This window comes from Panthera uncia (genome assembly GCF_023721935.1).
Source record: "Panthera uncia isolate 11264 chromosome E2 unlocalized genomic scaffold, Puncia_PCG_1.0 HiC_scaffold_19, whole genome shotgun sequence".
In the NCBI taxonomy this organism is placed as follows: Eukaryota; Metazoa; Chordata; class Mammalia; order Carnivora; family Felidae; genus Panthera; species Panthera uncia.
In genome coordinates, this window is record NW_026057588.1 from 23325119 (window position 1) to 23345288 (window position 20170).

Here is a 20170-nt window from a genome sequence, read left to right on the forward strand (position 1 = left end):
TTTGATAAATGGTTCCTTTTCATATATTTTTTAAGATCCAAAATCTCAGTGTAATAACATGATTGAAGAATCATGTAACAATGTATATTTTAATATAAGATTTGTGTAGTGATTTGGAATAAATAACACACAGTGAAAAATTTATCATAAACTAAATGCAGTAACAAAAAAAAACCAAAGCTATGTACACATTACCAAGGTGTTTACAATGAGTTATAACGTGGAGCTCCATCACAGCATACTTGTATACAAAGCCACTAATGTGAACACTGAAATAAATCCGTCATGTAGGTCTTTAATCTTGATTTAATAAAGTTTTGTACAGTATCAAATAATATCAAAAGTCTAAAAAAACACAATGAGTTTTTATATCATGTTTATAAATTATTGTTTATATACCATAAAAAACATAAGGTCAAAAGTGCAGTTTAAAAAAAAGTGGAAGTTGTTATTCTTGGTAAGAACTAGAAAAATGTACTATCCCAAGTACGAAGCCATCTGAGGGCTTTTACAGTTTCTTAGGAATTCTCCTTTTACTCTCACACAACCTTGGTTACCATACGCTATAAGATAAACCAATATAAAGGGAGCAAAATCATCTTCTTATAAAAATAACAGGGAACACAAATCTGGTGGTGAGAAATGCTGGAAATAAACATAATTACAGGCTTCTTCCAAAATGAATTAAATGACTTTGCTCACAGGAATGAATGGGCTATCACTGAATGTGACCAAATTTGGGAAATTTCAAAGGATTTTCAGAAATTTTAATCCTTAAGTTTTTAGTCATAACTGGCAAGGGTGCATACATCCTAGGATTATGAATTCTTCTAGTATAAGTAAGACAAGATAGGACCTAAAGGCGATAAATCATATCATTTACCATTCAGAAAAAATAAAGACTAAAAATCCAGTAACTAAAAGGCAGCAGTATAGAAATTAGTCAAGAAACAGATGGGCGAAACAGAACTCCGGGTCTTAATTGGCACTTACCACAGTAACTAGTTATATTTTGAAAAATTCTAGAACAAATGCCTGTATTGAAATATGTGTGCTATGATAACCACTTATATTTAGCAAGAAACCAAAATGGTAAAATCACAAACTTATAAAACAAATTAAATTTAGAGAAAAGAAAAACAAAAGGAATGTAAAGAAAAATCTTATTTTTAAACTTATTGTGGGATCACAATATTGACAAACTGTATCAATCAAGAGCAGTATTCCTGAAGCAGCCTGAGCCTGGCTCAGCAGAACTACTTCACTCTTTAAATGCTATTTAACTGGTACTTTGTTTATGTGACATCAAGCAATAAATGATTATTATTTTTTTCACTGAATGGAGTAAGTTCCTTGGTTGGCTTAACATATAGACTGCCTGAGATAATAAAAACTTCACCATTACAATAGATTAATGGGAAACGAAGGTCTTCCTAGTTTCGACAGGAGAAAAGGGTTGGCTGCTGGAGAGAATGGGTGCTCTGTAGGCTGCATACGTACATACTTAATAATTAATGTCTCCTTTTGTAGAAGATTAAAAATCGATGGATATGGATGCTTGTGCAGAATCATCTCGCCCCCTGACATAAATTTCACAAGGAATCTCCTCCATTACTCTGTCTTCTAGGGCCTGTTCAGGGCACTCATGTGCCTGTTTGAAAGTGTAGCTACTCTTTTTGAAGGTGCTATTAAATGTTTTCATTGGCTGTGGTTGTGCAAAATCATTTCGGAAAGGCAGTTCCATGGAACTCAGGTTGGTCCTGCTTTGTTTGACACTGGATGCTTGCGATCCGCAGTGATGGTCATGAATGCACCGGGAGGCGGTGGAGGAGCGCCGCATCTTCTGGTAGTTGTCCAGTTCTTCTGACAGGTCGGCTAGGTCTGCAGAAATCTCTTTGTCCCTTAGTGAAAACAGTTCATAATGAGGAGGATCAAACACTTCCTGAAATCCAGTTTTATTAAAAGCAGTTTTGCAAGCCATGACCTTTTTTCGAGGCTGTTTCACTTGTACTAAAATAGAAATAATGAGAAGGACCAAGACAATCCCTGATGTAATGCCAATAATTGTTCCATGAGTTTTAGTGATTTGTTCAAATAGTCCTGCTTTTTTCTTTTCTGCAGAAAGAGAAAGAGAAACAATGAGGCTTTCAAAATTCATTAATGAGCCCTGTCCCAAACTGGTAAGGTATTTTTAGGTAAAGCAGAACACATGGGTCAAACAGACCACAGATGATGCCACCTAAAATTAGGTTTTTGAACAAATAAAACAATACCATTATGATTTCTGGTTAAATTAGCCAATCGTAATATGGCTAGACAGATTACATAAAAGAAAAAGGACTTGGTTCTTGCAAATTAAATTAAATACATGAACATAAAGAAAATGCCAGGGGCGCCTGGGTGGCTCAGTTGGTTGTGTCTGATTCCTGATTTTGGCTCAGGTCATGATCGCAGTTTGTGGGGTCCAGCCCCATGTTGGGCTCTGTGCTGACAGGAAGGAAGCTTGCTTGGGATTCTCTCTCTTTCTCTGTCCCCTCCCCTCCCCCAGCTCATGCACGCACATGTGCTCTCTCTCTCAAAATAAATAAAATAAACAAAAAAGGAAAATACCAAACAAATACTCTTATTCTATCAAGTTTAGCTTTCTGTTCTATGGCATATCTTTTTTTTTTTTTTTAATGCTTACTTATTTTGAGAGGGAGAGAGTGTTCACGAGCAGAGGAGGGGTAGAGAGAGAGGAAGACAGAAAAACCCAAGCAGGCTCTGTACTCTCAGGGCAGAGCCCATCGTGGGGCTTGATCTCATGAACAAACCATGAGATCATGACCTATGCTGAAATCAAGAGTTGGATATTTAACTGACTGAGCCACCCAGGCTCCCCTATGGTATTTCTGACAAACTGCCATGTTGAGGTATATCCACAGTATCTCCACTAACCGCCATCAGCAGGAGAGAACTAAAGTGATCAGGCTAACCCACTTAGGGATGTTATTATCACAATCTACATTTGAATGATTACCTTAAATTACTTCAAGTACTTAAGAGAGCCGTATCAGATCACATTAACTTTTCACAGTAAGATATTTACTGAGCTTTTGGAGAATAAAAGGGAGGTAAACTTTAGGACTGAGACAGTGAGTTGATAATGTTTGTAGATATTCAACTATTACCACAAGTCACATTTACCTTAGATATACACTAGAAATAGAGCATAGGAAATTTTATAAAATGAAAAAAAGCGGTTCTTACAAGTCTGTTTTTGCTGCTTAAGTTTTTTTTTTTACATTGATTTATTTTTGAGAAACAGAGTGAGACAAAGCGTGAGCGGGGGAGGGGCAGAGAGAGAAGGAGACACAGAATCTGAAGCAGGCTCCAGGCTCTGAGCAAGCGGTCAGCACAGAGCCTGATGCGGGGCTCGAACTTACAAACTGTGAGATCATGACCTGAGCCGAAGTCGGACGCTCAACCGACTGAGCCACCCAGGCGCCCCTGTTTTTGCTGCTTTTTAAGACTGAATGCATCAATATTTATTAAACAGCATTTGTATATAATTTAAAAAATACTACTATTTTAGGTAACTTTCTAAATTATTCTGAGAATAAGGTATCTTTACAATATAAATAAGAAAATAATGAAAGAAATATTAGAGCAGACTTTTGAACAACTTAAAAAACACAGTACATAAAAATGAATGCTTTTGTTGAGAATAAGTATTTTTCTTTACTTTCACCACATAACAGAGGTCTACACTCTATTTAAAACAAACATTTATATTTTATGTTTCCATTTCTGCCAAAGCAGCTATTGCTAAGTACAGTTGTAGAAAAGGGCATTTTAAGTCTTTCTTAATGAAGGGCAATGGTCACTTTTCTTTCAAAAAGGTTGGCCTTTGCCATTGCACTCACCTTTACAATGATTTTCATCCCAAGGGTATGCACAGTTCTGAACACCATTACAGACTAAAGAATTATTGATGCACATGTTGCTGTGGCAAAAGAAAGTGCTACCTGTGCAGGGAGCTGCAGGAAAGAAAAACAATTTGTTGCTAAGAACTCATTTTGGTTTATTTACACTTAAACTTGTTTCATGAATACACTCCTACTATATAAACAATAAGACAAAGGCCAATACTCTCTGATATGGTCTCACCTAAACTTTTACTTAAGGGTGCCCAAGTGTCATTTTTAAAAAAAAAAATTTTTTTTAATGTTTTATTTATTTTCGACGAGAGAGTGAGACAGAGCATGAGCTGGGGAGAGTCAGAGAGAGAGGGAGACACAGAATCCGAAGCAGGCTCCAGGCTCTGAGCCGGCAGCACAGAGCCCGACGCGGGGCTCGAACTCACAGACCAAGAGATCATGACCTGAGCCGAAGTCGGACGCTCGACCGACTGAGCCACCCAGGCGCCCCCCCAAGTGTCATTTTTAATGTAATGAGAATATGAATATATTTGCCATGGTTCTCAAGGAAGTAGTACATAGCCTGGTAGCATTCCAAACTGTTAGAAGAAAATGTTGGTGAGGATGTGGAGACACTGGAACCCTTGGTGCATTGCTGAGGGAAATGTAAAATGGTACAGTTGCTGTGCAAACACTATGGAGTTTCCTCAGAAATTTACACAGATTACCATGTGCTGCAGCAATTCTATTTCTAGGTACATATCTCAAACAACTAAAAGCAAAGATTCAAACACATAATGTACAGCCATGTTCATGGCAGCAATATTGACAAGCACACAGCAGCATCATTCCACCAAAAGGTAGAAATAATCTGAATATCTGTTGATGGATGAATGGATAACCACAATGTGGTGTACACATATCTAATGAAATATTATTCAGTGTTAAAACTCAGAAGGAAATTCTGGCAAATGCTACAACATAGATAAATCTTGACATTCATTATGCTTGAAGGAAGCCAGACACAAAAGAACAAATATTGTAGGATTCCGGGTATATATATGGTACCTGGAGCAGTCAACTCATTGACATAAAAAAAGCGCAATAGCTACCAGAACCTGGAGGAAGAGGGAAATGGGGAGTGTTTAATGGGAGAGTTTCAGTTGGGAGTGATAAAAAAGTTCTGGAGATGGATGGTGGGGATGGTTGCAGAAAAATGTGAATGTACCTAATGCCACCAAACTATATACTCAAAAATGGTTAAAATGGCGAATTTTATGTTATAGAGATTTTACCACACAAAAAAATAACTCTTTAGAATTTTAACATTAATATTTTTTAAAACAACAAAGATTTTGGAACATATACCATGTAATTTTGTATTTTGTATAAACTGTTCTTTCAGCCTGAAATGTCTCCTTCCTCCTTTCCCTTCCTGGTGACCATCTACTCATCTTTCAAGATCATCCAAAATGTTGCCTTGTCTGTGAAGATTCCCTCAATTCTCCTAGGCAGCTAGGGACCCCTGTGTTCCAGTCATACTGTATATGTGCTTCCATCTAACACTTCTCCTTGTTTGTGTAAAAATTTGTTACACTAGATTATGACTCAGTGTGTTTACTTTAGTTAGGAAATAAAGTCTTAGATCAGAGACAAAAGTACCAGCATAGTAATAACGTGTATTTCAGTGTAAAGACACACACACACACAAATCTGAAAGTCAAGGATAGCTTATTTTTTCTTCCACTCAAAAAGACTGCAGAATTATGACAGAAGCTCCTAAAAATCAACTAACCATTTTGATTTCCAAAAATATACTCAAACACAATGTATTTCCTGTCTAAAAAATTCTACATTTATTTTAAGAAGATACATGTCACATCAAGGGAGGAAAACTGAGTACCACTCTCTATTATACTGACAGGCTTCAAATATTTTTTTTATTTTATTTTTTATTATATGAAATTTATTGTCAAATTAGTTTCCATACAACACCCAGTGCTCATCCCAAAAGATGCCCTCTTCAATGCCCATCACCTCCCCTCCCCTCCCTCCCACCCCCCATCAACCCTCAGTTTGTTCTCAGTTTTTAACAGTCTCTTATGCTTTGGCTCTCTCCCACTCTAACCTCTTTTTTTTTTTTTTCCCTCCCCTCCCCCATGGGTTTCTGTTAAGTTTCTCAGGATCCACCTAAGAGTGAAAATATTTTTTATATTTTCTTTTTAAAAGTTTCTTTTCAAGGTGTGCCTGAGTGGCTCAGTTGGTTAAGCACCTGACTCTTGATTTTGGCTCAGGTCATGATCTCACAGTTCGTGGGCTCTGGGCTGACAGTGAGGAGCCTGCTTGGGATTCTCTTGCTCTTTTTCTGCCCCTCCCATCTCACGTGTGAGCGCACATGCTTTCTCTCTCTGAAAATACATTAATATTAAAAAAAAGTTTCTTTTCAAGATGAGAAGAAATATCTAAAATTTTATGAGATTAATAACTGAATTTCTTCCCTAAAAGTATCTTTTTAAAAATAAATATACAATGAACCTTATTAAAACAATAATGAAGTTAGTATTTCTTTCCCTCTAAAGAGAAGGCCCTATCTTTAGGTTACAATCATAGGAAGCTTTGGAATACCTAACCACATTGTCCAACTGCATCATCAGTAATAAAACTGACAGTCTGATAAAAAACAAACAAACAAAAAACCAACACACACATAGAAAACAAAAACCTGACAGTTTGGTATCCACCTGCCTGACCCCTTTGTCTATTTCTCAGTTTGGCTCTGAAAATGGACTATAGAAACAGGTATTTATTGGGTCCCCAGGAAACCCTAAAATATCATCTGATATTTATCAAATATTTATTAGACTTATAATGTAGGTCAATAGACAACATCCATTGCATCACTAATCATCAGGGAAATGCAAATCAAAACCACAATGAGATATCACTTCACACCTGTCAGAATGGCTGTCATGAAAGACAAGATATAAGTGTCAGTGGAGATGTGGAAAAAAGGGAACCTTCATGCACTGTTGGTGAGAATGTATATTGGTGCAGCCCCTGCACCAGTATAAAGTTTCTCCAAACAGTATAAAGGTTCCTCAAAAAGTTAAAAATAGAATTACCATATAATCCAGCAATTCCACTTTTGGGTATATATCTGAAGAAAATCAAAATACTAATTCAAAAAGATGTATGCACCCCTCTGTTCATTACATCATTATTTATAATAGCTAAGATATATAAACAACCTAAGTGCCCATCCATGGATGAATCAAAAATGTGCGTGTGTGTATGTGTATACACACACATACATACAATGGAGTATTACTGAACCATAAAAAGGAATGAAATCTTGTCATGTGTGACAACACGGATGGACCTAAAGGGTATTATGCTAAGTGAAATAAGTCAGAGAAAAACAAATACTGATGATTTCATTTATATGTGGAATCTAAAAAATAAAACAAATGTACAAACAAAACAGAAAGACTCAGAAACAGAGAACTAATGGTTGCCAGAAGGAAGTAGGGGTGCGGGGGTGAGATAGGATGAAATAGGGGAAGGGGATTAAGAGGAACAGTCTTCAAGTTATAAAACAAGTAAGTCATGGGAATATAATGTACAGCTTAGGGAATACAGTCAATAATATTATAACAATTTTGTATGGTGACAGATGGAACCTAGACTTATGGTGGTGATCATTTCATAATGTATGTAAATATCAAATCACTGAATAGAATATCATCCACTGAATGAATGTCAATTATTTGTCAATTAAAATAACATCCAAAATTGCTTTGCTATTAGAGAGCAAATATAAGCTCTCTTTTTTTAAAAGACTGTTTATTTATTTATTTATTGAGATAGAGGGGAGGGCAGAGAGAGAGAGAGAGAGAGAGAGAGAGACAGAGAGACAGAGAGACAGAGACAGACAGAGACAGAGAGAGAGAGAGGAGGAATCCCAAGCAGGCCCTGCACTGTCAGTGCAGAGCACAACGCAGGGCTCGATCTCACAAATGTGAGATCATGACCCGAGTCAAAATCAAGAGTCAGATGCCTTACCAACTGAATCACTCAGGCACCCCTAAAATCTCTTTTTAAGGAAGAATCCCCCAAAAGTAATATTCACCCAAGTTCTAGTTCAGCAGGCTTATCTATGGTTAATCATTATGAACTAGGATGTGTTTATCTTTCCTCCCTCCCTACTATAAATTAAATGGAATGTAGGCATGACGTTTATATACAGTTAATTATTCAGTGCACTAAACTTTTAGGCTTGCTTATTTGCTGGGTACTTACCCACTCCAGTTTAAGTATAATAACCCTTAGGTGGCTCTGATAACTAAAGAATCTAAAATAGCTAAGAACTGTGAATAGCTTGGGAAATCATGCTATGAAGCAGAGAATGGAAAAAAAATGGATTAGTAATTAAGAAAAATTGTTTCTGTTATTAACCTGTCTACTTTGAGATTTTAACTAACTCCTTGGGTCGCTGTTTCCTCTTTTTAAATGAAGGGGATAGACTGTTATCTCAGACTTCTGGTTCTAAAATCAATGAGACTATGAAATTAGTGGTTTCAATCATGTGGATAATTCTATTCTTAGAAGTATCATGTATATAACAAGTAATTTACTCAGAGACTGAACCCATCACATGTATCATTTAAACTATTAAGTAATATTTCATGATTCTTAAAAAAAATGTTTGATGGTTTCAAAACTTACAAGGGCAATACATATGAGTTACATGAATAAGCCATTAGGTTGAGGGCAGAAAAGCCAAAGAAAACATATGATGATGGGGTGCTTGGGTGGCTCAGTCAGGTAAGTGTTGGGCCCTTGAGTTTGGCTCAGTCATGATCTCACGGTTTGTGGGATCGAGCCCCACTTTGGGCTCTGAACTGACAATGCAGAGCCTGCTTGGGATTCTCTCCTCTGCCCCTCCTCTGCTTGCGTGCTCTCTCTCTTAAAATGAATAAATTAAAAAAAAACCAGTATGGTGGTATTTTATTTAAGTACAAACTTAGCTGGTAACCCACTTCAGTTGTGTCATGTATATTATAAAATTATATTACACCCATGTGTGCAGTTTAACATAACAAATGGCCTAGAGAACACACAGTATTTTTGAATTTCTCACTTCTAAAAACTGGAGTTTTCTGGCTTTTTGTTTATGTATCATACAACAATCCTAATACATACTATATCATATTACCTGCTGACCTCTAATTTTACCTATCTTATCCAGTTCACAAATGAGAATACAGGGAACAGAAGCTATTTTCAAGACAAGCTGAGTGAGGTTGTAAGTACTGTGGCTTCTAGGCATGCTGATTTTGAGTCAAACTATCATTAGCTCTTTAAGTTTATCCATAGAACATTGTGTGACCACATTTGGATTCTCTTTATGGTTCAAAAGTCGCAAAAAAAAAAGACAGGTTTTCTGCTTAGAGTTTCTCACTGACTAAACAGTAAGTAGAAAACACCCTCATGAGGTTTTTATTTTATAGAATTCTTTACAATTGCTCCCCACATGATTTAAAGCAATTAGAAAGCAGCAGTGATATCAGGTTTTGTTTTGTAGAAATACATTATATTCATAATTACAGATGTATTAAGCTCTATGGATTTTCAGTGGGTAAGCATAGCTGTTTATGATGAGAATCAAAGTATCAGTTATTGACCTGGGATGCTAATGACATGCTTCAATTAAAAACTATAAAAAATGGCTGAATTATAGCAATTTATAAGTAAAGGGCAAAGAGAATAGCAAAAATAGTGCCAGTTATGAACTATTTTCTACTTCTAGCCTGAGGACTTTCTCTTTTCCCTTTTACTCACTACTGGATCATGGCATGAGAAAGAAGAAGGGTTATGGTTTCAGCCCCTCTTCCCTTCCCATGAGATGTGGCAATGATGCTGAAAGATGGTCTGTCCTTCAACTAGGCCTGCAGGGGCCTATAGGCAGTATGTCACTGAAAATCACATTATGGATTTATTTTGACAAAAATAACTTCTGTTGCTTTCATGGTTGTAGTCCTAGAAATTATCTTCCTAAAACCATATCCTGTCTGAAAGAGTGAGGTGTATATTAGTATTCAGTGCTTGGGAAGAGGTCAAACATATTGACTGACTGTTATTCTGTATCTTTCACTTTAGCCAAGTTATATTATTTTAGTCATATCTGTAATCCACAATGGGTAGGTATGAAGTGTATCTCATGCAGATTTAGTCCATTTATGTAAACCTTTTCTGAAATATTGATTGTTTTCATGGATGGATTCATAACAGTTACAAATTGTTAACAGTTTAGAGAAAAACAAAAAAGTTTAACAATTTGAATTAATGATGAGCATATAAAAATGTATGGTTTGGAGCTCTCTAATGTGATTAAAAGGAGATTTCCTGGGCACCTGGGTGGCTCAGTTGGTTAAGCATTTGACTCTTGATTTCGGCTCAGGTCATCACCTCACGGTTCACGGGTTCAAGCTCCATGTCAGGCTCCAAGCTGACAACATGGAGCTTGCTTAGGATTCTCTCCCTGTCCTTTCTCTCTACCCCTCCCCCACTCCCTCCATCCCTCCCTCTCTCAAAATAAATAAACATTAAATAAAAAAAAGGAGATTTCCAAACCAGGACTTTTGTTTTAGAAAACTTATAAAATCCTTTACTTTGATCACATACATATGACATTTGTTTTTTGGAGGGGTGGTTTTCTTGTTCTTCATGGATAATAAAGCTAAATTTAGGATATGGAGCTAAGTCTATTGCAACCTTTAACTTAGTTTTATACTTAATTATTGTAAAGATATCACTTGAGGGAGGCTTTTCACCTGTTTACTTATCAGATTTGTACTGATGGAGACATCACTAGTGCAGATACAGAAATACCTTAACTAAAACACATCAGAGAATAATTTTGCATTTAAGATTTAGACCAGTGTTACCCAAAATATAATGTAAGGCAAAATATGAACAAGTAGCCACAATAAAAAAGATATTTAGAAAGAAACAAGTAGAATTAATTTCACTAGTAGCTTATTTAACCTCATATATCTTTGCAGAAAAGAGAAATACAGAAGGACTGAGGCTGCTACCTTTAGAAGGGTCTGTGTGCAAGTTTGGCCCTTAGTTTTGGCAACTGAGAACTTGACTTTCCTCCATTCCCTGACTGGTAAGGTTCATGGTGCCTAGAGTTGGTGTGAACAACATCATTTATGCCATATACCTTCTTTCCTTTCGTGAGCCTACAATTTTGGTACAGGCAAGGCAGATAGATGGTGCCTATGTGCCTAGCCCTCAATAAAAACTTGGGTGCTGAGCTCTAAGTGGGTTCTCTGGGCAGAAATGTACATGTTACTGCATTTTTTGTTGCTTAAGAAATGCACATGCTTAGTATGCCCTTCATGGGAGGGAGAGAGGATAAGGAAGTCTGTGAAAGGATTTCTCCAGACTCAGACAGTATTTTTCCTTTGTTGATCCTATATCCTTTCACTGTAATAAATTTTAGCTGTGAGTATTCAAATGTATGCTGAGTCCTGTGAGTCCTTCTAGCAAATCACCTACCATGTGGGTGGTGTTAGGGAGCCCTGAAACAATATCCAAAATATTCTCATTTAACACGTATATAAAATATAAGGAGATATTTTACATTATTTCTTATCAAGTCTTTGAAATTCAAAATAAATCTTCATAATTATAGCACATTTCAATTTAGATGGGCCACATTATGAGTGTTCAATAGCTACATGTGGCTGATGGGCACTGTTGGAAAACACAGGTACAAGATGTTGGGAATAAATAAGACGAGGAGAAAGGAAAATGGCTGAAAGGCTTTCTTGCTAACTTTAACTGTATCTTTGTATCAAGCACTGCTTTGTAGTCATTTGAAATAGTGAAGCAGCCTTTACATAGCTGTTTTTTTCAAGTTTGAAAAGTTGATAAAAATTTTCTGGACACAGTTGATATCCATCAATAGGGCAACAAGCAGCGGCAGCAGTATACTCCATGCAAGTATCACTGCTGAGCTCAACATTTCCCACTACTTGAGAAACTCACTAAATCCAAAATAACTCAAAGCTTTTTCCCTTCATCTGTCCAATTTTCACTTTCTAAGTCAATCAGACCCTAACTGTAGGTACCTTTGACTCATTTTGATCAGTCCCCAAATCTTGTGTAGTCTACCTCCACAACTCTTCTTTCTTCTGTCACTGCTCTGGTTCAGACCTTCCTGGTCTCTCCCTCTGACTATGGAAGTTAGCCTCCTAAGACCTCCACGCCCCAATTAAAGCACAGCCCTGATTACATCATCTTATAGTACAAGACCCTTCAAAACTCCCCAAAGCTTATAACATGAATTCTAATTTTATTTTATTTTATTCTAGAGAGTGTGTATTCATGCACACACAAGCTGGGGAGACAGGCAAAGGGAGGGAGGAAGGGGGAGAGAGAGAATGAATGAAATCTTAGCAGACTCTATGCTCAGTGTGGAGCCCAACACAAAGCTCAATCCCACGACCCTGGGATCTTGACCTCAGCAGAAATTAAGAGGCGGACGCTCAACAGACTGAGCTACGTCATGAACTCTAGTTTTTGTCTTCCTAAAAAAAAATTTTTTTAAGTTCATTTTTTCATTTTGAAATAAAGAGCATGAGTAGAGGAGGGGCAGAGAGAGGGAAGGAGAGAATCCTAAGCAGGCTCCACACTGTCAGCACAGAGCCCGATGTGGGGCTTGATGTCACAAACCATGAGATCATGACCTGAGCCAAAACCAAGAGTCAGGTGCTCAACTGCCTGGGCTACTCAGGTGCTCCTACTTTTACCCTTTAATTTAAAGGCTTTCTAACTCTAGCTAGGCTCCATGCCCAGTGCGGAGCCTAAAGCAAGGACTGAACTCATGGCCTGGAGATCAAGACCTGAGCTGAGAGCAAGAGTCAGACGCTCAACCAACTGAGCTACCCAGGCAACCCTAATCTACCTTTTTTTTTTTCAGTTTTTAATTTTTTTTTAAGTTTATTTCTTTGTTTTGAGATAGAGTGAGAAAAAGCAAGAGCACAAGTAAGATAGGGACAGAAATCAAGTTGATGCTCAACTGACTGAGCTATACAGGTGCTCCATGAGCTCTAATTTTAGCCTTTGTAAAAAAATTTTTTTTAAGTTTATTTATTAATTTTGAAAGAGAGAGCATGAGCAGGGGAGGGGCAGAGAAAGAAGGAAAGAGAATTCCAAGCAGGCTCCACACTGACAGTGCAGAGCCCAGTATGGGGCTCAAACTCATGAACTGTGATATCATGACCTGAGCCAAGATCAAGAGTCAAATGCTTAACTGAATGGGCCACCCAGGTGCCCCTCTAATCTACCTTTTGACTCATTTTTCTCTCTTCTTTCTTCTACTACTTCTTGTGGTCCAAATTGGCTCCATGCTTTTGTTCATTCTGTGGCCTGTTTGGAATAGCAACCTCAATTATCCAACATTTCTACCTTCTAAAATCTCAAGGATAAACTCCAAGGTCCTACCTTCAAGGATTACTTGCTCCATAATCAATGCTGCCTGCTAGAAGTAACCTGGATATTTAATCAGGAAGCACTTTGTTTTCTGTCTCAAACAGTCATTGTCATAGTCAATCCTGTAACTGCCTCATTTGCATCTATGTCACCTCACCTAAGTGACTATAATAAGATCCTTTAGAGCAGGGAATGTTTCATCCATTTCTGTATCTTCATAGCAAATAGCATCTTGTATGATAAATGTTAAATAAATGAATGGAAGGCAGGTAGGAAGGCTGGTTGGCTAAATTGGCTTCATAACCCAACTGCCCATCCGGCAATTCATCAAGTCTTGTAAAATTACAGACAGAAGAGTTCAGCTATAATAAAGCTTGTGTAGGTCACATACAATCATGATATTAATATAGAATCCATGGAACAATAATATTTTGAAATTACAAGTAAAGGGAAAAAGTACTAATTCCTAAATTTCTGAAGGAAAATATCTGATAGTATCTTACTCTTACACCTTTATATTTACAAATTTTGACTTGCAAAAATCATATAGTTTACCATTTTACTCTATTCACTTAGGCTATAAAGGCGAAAATATTTCCTTCTCTTATGAGGACAATATATACCAGTTATTTTAAAAATATATATGATGTGAACATACACACTAAACTATCTTGGGGCAGTCTGGATAAATCTTTAAATGGTAATTTTCTTCATACAGAGGTGACTGTGAGGAAAGGGATTAGTCAGAGAGGCTAATCAGCTCTCTCCAAATGTAGATTAAAGTTAAAGGCCACTTAAAGCCAAGCCAAAAACATGAAGGTATTTTTGAAATCAGTTTAAAAAAACTTTTTTAATGTTTACTTTTGAGAGAGAGAGAGAGAGAGAGAGAGAGAGAGAGAGAGAGAGAACGCGAGAGTGAGCGGGAGGGGCAGAGGGAGAAAGAAGGAGACACAGAATCTGAAGCAGGCTCCAGGCTCTGAGCTGTCAGCACAGAACCTGATGTGGGATTCGAACTCACAAGCCATGAGATCATGACCTGAGGTAAAGCCAGATGCTTAACCAACTGAGCCACCTAGGCACCCCTTGAAGACAGTTTTTTTTTTTTTTTTTTAAATCGAAGGTAATGTAATATGATTTACACTTACAATAAGCAAAATCAAAATAATTATCAAAAGTACTGACAAGTCACTTGGACTTTTACAGGAGATAGAAAGGCAATAGAACCAATTTTTCCTTGGGATTTGTTCATGTGAATTATCAGGAATTTAAGGGAAGAATCCTAAAATCTGTCCTCAGAGTTCTTCCACTTTTAAGCTGGATTAGTATCTACAGTGAGCTACAACATCCTTTAAGATGAAAAAATTCTCACATGCTCACAAATTAGTAAAGATGACTTTTAAATACTTAACTAAGATAAAGAGAAAACCCCATTATAACTACAAAGAAAATTTCTGAATATACACAAAAGGAAATTCAACTGTGTTGCCACAAAAAATCAATTAACCACAAAAGGAGGTTGTAATGAAGAAAATGAGGGAGAAAAAGCTTTAAGACATTTAGAAAACAAATAGCAAAAGTGTAGAAGTCCTTCCACCTTAGTAATTACTGTTAATGTAAATGAGTTAAACCCTCTATTCAAACAGCAGAGACTGGCAGAATAGATAACAAAAAACCCCCTAGATCCAACTATATACTGTTCTACAAAAGACTCACTTTAGATTTAAAGATACAAATTGGTTGAAAATAAAAAAAAAAAAAGAAAAAAAAATGGAGAAAGATATTCCATGCAAACAGTTAACCAAAGAGAGCTGGGGTGGCTATACAAATATCAGACAAAAATAGACTTTAATGTCAGGGTATTGACTGTTGCAAATGATAAAAAGGGACAATGTAGATTGGTAAAAGGGATTCATCAAGAAAATACAACAATCATAAAAATATATAAATAAATAAAATATCAGACCCCTAAATTATAAGAAGGAAACACTATCAGAATTTTAAGGGAGAATTAGATATTCTACAATAATGGCTGGAAACTTCAATATCCCACTTTTAATAATGGATACAACAACCAAACAGAAGATAAATAACCAAATGAAAGAATAACACTATAAGTCAACTGGAGGACCTAATAGATATATAAAGAAAATTCCACCTAGCAACAGCAAAATATACATTTTTCTCATGTATAAGGAACTTTGTCCAGGATGGACCATATGTTAGGCCAGCCATATACACACAAAAATCTTCAAAGACTGATATCATACAAAGTTTCTTTTCCAATCACAATGAAGTAAAACTAGGTATCAGTCACAAAATAAAAACTAGAAAATTTGTAAACATGTGGGAATTAAACTACACCCTCTTAACCAACTAGTCAAAGAAGAAATCACAAGGGAAAATTAGATAATACCTGAGACCAAAGAAAATGAAAACACAGCATACCAAAACTTATGAGAAGCAATGAAACAGTGCTAAGAAAGAAATTTATAGCTATAAATGCCTACATTAAAAAAGGAGAAAGATCTGGAACCATTAACTTAACCTTAAAGAGCCAGAAAAGGAAGAGCAAACTAAACTCAAAGTTCTATGCCTTTGTCAGTAGTACTGAAATTATAAAGAGAGAGAATAGAAAAACTAAAGAAAAAACCAAAAAATGGTTCTTTGACGAGATCAACAAAATTGGCAAACTTTAGTTACAATGATTAAGGAAAAAAAGAAACAGAGATAAAATGACTCAAATTACTAAAATCAGAAATGCAAGTGGAGACATTATTACAGATCTTATAGATATAAAAAGGATTAGAAGAGGATACTAACAACAATTCTACACCAATAAACTACTAATCTAGACGAAATAGACAAATTCCTAGAAACATACATTCTACCAAAATTGAATAAAAACCAAACAGGAAATCTGAACAGATCTCTAACTAGCAAGAATATTGAATCAGTAATCAAACTATTTCCCAACAAAGAAAAGCCCTGCACTGAATGGCCTCACTGATGAATTCTACCAAATGTTTACAGAATGTCAATTCTCAAACTCTTTCAAAAAGCTGAAGAGAAAGGATCACTTCTTACTTATTCTATGGATCAGCATAACCCTGATACCACAGCCAGACAAAGATACTACAAGAAATTGAACTACAGACCAATACCTCTTTATGCATATTGATGCAAAAATTCTCAACAAAATACTGGCACTGAATTCAACAACATATTAAAAGGATTATACACCATGACCAAGTGGGACTTATTCCTGGAACACAAAAACAGTTCCACATACAAAAATCAATGTAACACCCCACATTAACAGAATGAAGAGGGAAAAAATGACATGATCATCTCAACTGAATCAGAAAAAGCATTTGACAAAATTTCATGATGAAAACACTTAATAAACTAGGGCCAGAAGAAAATTTCCTCAATGTGATAAAGGCCATATATGAAAACCCCACAGCTAACACCATACTCAATGGTGAAAGGTTGAAAGCTTTTCTCTTAAGATCAGAAACAAGACAAGGATGTCTCCTTTCACTTCTATTCAACATAGTACTAGACATTCTAGCGAGAGCAATTAGGCGAGAAAAGGCAATAAAAAGCATCCAAATGGGACAGGAAAATGTAAAATTATCTGTTTGCAGATAACATGATCTTATATGTAGAAAACCCTAACAAGATTACACACACACAGACACACACAGAGCTAATCCAGTAAAGTTATAGGATACAAAAAACAGCATACAAAAGACAAAAGTCAGGAGCATTTCTACACACTAACAATGAAAAACTGGAAAAGAAAATAATTCCTTTATAACATAGCATTAAACAAAAAAATTCTTAGGAATAAATGTAACCAAGGAGATGCAAGACCTGTATACTAAAGAATACAAAACACTGTTGAAAGAAATTAAAGACAACAAATAAATGGGAAGACATCCTGGGTTCATGGACTGAAGACTTAATATTAAGATGACAATACTACTCAAAAGCAATCCACAGATTCATTATGATTTCTATTAAAAAACAAAAAAAAAAGTGTTTTCTGAATGTTTTCTTTAAGAGAAGGAAAGAGCTTCTTGGAAATATGGTTGGTTCTAGGGCTGGACCAGGGAAAACACAGTTGAGCCTGGGCCATCTTGTGGTAACAGAAAGTAAGAAAGTGATTTTTTTTTTTTTAAAGGCACATCAAAAGGATAAAGGAGACAACTTGAAGGAGCTCCCAGTGGCCAAAGCTGGGATTCTGAGCAACAAAATAATGTTAGTACTATAATAATTATATATCATATATAATTATATATATAATAATGGCATAAAATAAAAATCCATAAACTCATACTGATATAAATAACTGAATAGATAAATGAGGGGGAAAAACAGCTCTTTCTCACAGTTTAATTACAATTAATAAGGGTAGAAGGAATAATGGAAACAGAAAACTCCCATTAGGTAAACACTACAGGAATACCTATTACATGAGAAACTAACAACAGTGAGAAAAAGGATATTACATAGTCTCAAAGAGAATTATTAATTAAGATGAAAAAATCAGTAACTTTATAGTGGAGGAACCTGACAGCACGTTAAGCAAGTGACTGAAGTTAATGTCAGACAAATCCACATTATGTACCCCTGCCTCACTGGTGTGATACACTGAGAAAGATATAATGTGATTTCTGGGGTACTGACAGAAATACGTAACTTCAAATGAATCCATGAGAAAACATCAGACAAACCTAAACTGACAATCGGCTAAATAAATGGCCAATACCCTTCAAAAGTATTAAGGTCATTAAAGACTGAGGAACTGTCACAGATGGAGGACACTAAAGGACAGATGAAAGTAAATGCAATGTGGACATTAATGGGAAAACTAGTGACATGTAGATAAGGTCTATATACTGGTCAATAATACTGAGTCAGTGTTATTTTTCAGTTTTACTACATTATTAGGGGAACCTGAGTGAAAGGCATATGAAAACTCTACTCGTTCTATATGCTTAAAATTATTTAAAAATAAAAAGTTAGAAAAAAACAGCCTATCTAGATCTTTGATGAGCATGGTTTGGTAGATTCATAATTATTCACCACGCTGAATTACTACTACTGATAATTTTTTAAATCTTGAAAGAAGTCTCCACTTTCTGCATTCCCTATCACATTTACACCTTTATACTAAGGTAGTGCTCCAATTTAATGTATTAACATGGTTTTTCATCCAGGACAGTTAATTCCTTGAGAATAGGGGCTAAGACTTAGTTATTTCTACATCCTGTTACTAGTCTTTGCCAAAAGAAAATAGAACTGAATTCTGAATAAATGAAAATTATGTAAAAGATCTCAATGCTATAGGATTTACTTACGCTCCACAAAGGAAGTAAAGAGCATTCTGAACCTGCTTAGCCGACTACCTTCATCTGCCCACATTCGGATCACTCCAACTCCTGTTTTCAGCATGACATCATTGGCCACAGTGCTGCAAAACTTGGCCTTCAGGTTTTCAATAGAACTGCTTCCATCATAAACTGCAACGAAATTTCTCTTGCATTCATTTGAGTGCTCCATTTGATAATCTAGGAACCTCAAATAAATCTGTAACATTAAAACAGAGAAAAACACTGCTTTTGAAAATATAAATTTGAATTTTCTAGTTCTGCTATCCAATGAACATGGTAGACAAGATTACAGTAGCTGACAGATAAACAGATAAATCTAACAACAGACAAAAGGCTGGGGCCTAAGCAGTTAAAAGACTAAGACACTCTTTGGCCTCTTTCTTTGTCTTAATGGAACTAAGCATTTAAGGAATCTTAAGTTTGTGTTTGATCTATAAAGAGAAGAAACTTTTTGTTCCATGAGGCTCACTGGTTGTCTTAGTTTCCTTATTATGAAAGCAATCTTGTGGTACTGACAGACTGGGAAAATAAAAGAATCCCTCATAACAAATGTAGTTTTTTAAAAGTTTTTCTTCATGTTTTTAAAGCCCAAGTTTAGTAGTAAGGTATATACAACCTGGTTTTTCATGTAACACATCAAAACCATTTTTCTATTACCTATACTCTTCATAACCATAAACATTCCCATGATGTCCTGTCATTTATTTACCCTTATTCTATACTGCACATTTAAGTGGCTTTAAAATTTCACCCCATAAATGACAATTTCTAAGGTTTCTGTCAGGAAGATGTAAACTGTAGTACCAAAATAAGCACTATTAGTATTCTAATTTGATTAGCACTCTTTTTCTTGAAATTTTATAGGCAGCTTGCCACCTGGCACTAAGTTCTTAAAATATGCTTGGTCCACTCTTGTTTAAAGATTTCCTTTAGATTGTAGGCTTAGAAGGACTGTGCGCATTAATGTTCAGGTTGTGGGTTTAGGAGGACATTGTGCTTATCTCTAAAATAACTGAATGAAGTAACTATTATTCTTTACAGGCAAGGAGAAAATGAAGACTCAGATAGATTAAGGAATTTGTCCAAGGTTACTCAGGGTGAAGATCTGACCTAGGCTGGACTGACTCTAACATTTGTGTTCTTCCCACTGTCTGGGATGCCTTTCATGCAGGCACAAGCACAGTTCACTTTTTGCTCTAGTTACTCCTATGTGATTCTACAATTAAAATTTTAGTGACTAGAGAATACAGACTTCCTCTGATTGACATTAAAGACATATAATGAGTATTCAATCTAGTTTCTATCTCTGAGGTAGCAATGTGATGCCACCTCCCTCCCTCCCTTTCTATTCATTCATTCGTTCAAAGA

At 36.0% G+C, this 20170-nt stretch overlaps 1 protein-coding gene across 2 annotated transcripts in view; it reads right to left on the minus strand.

The window, feature by feature from the left end:
* Positions 1-275: 275 nt before the first annotated feature.
* The window catches only part of NETO2 (neuropilin and tolloid like 2), a 55700-nt gene continuing 35805 nt past the window's right edge, over positions 276-20170 (minus strand). For both annotated transcript variants that reach the window (XM_049620923.1, XM_049620922.1), the window contains exons 7-9: positions 18770-18998; positions 3906-4019; positions 276-2115 (exon numbers count right to left, since the gene is read on the minus strand). In XM_049620923.1, coding sequence (XP_049476880.1) covers positions 1535-2115; positions 3906-4019; positions 18770-18998 — 924 coding nt within the window. In that variant the 3' untranslated portion in view covers positions 276-1534. The remainder of the gene's footprint in view (positions 2116-3905; positions 4020-18769; positions 18999-20170) is intronic.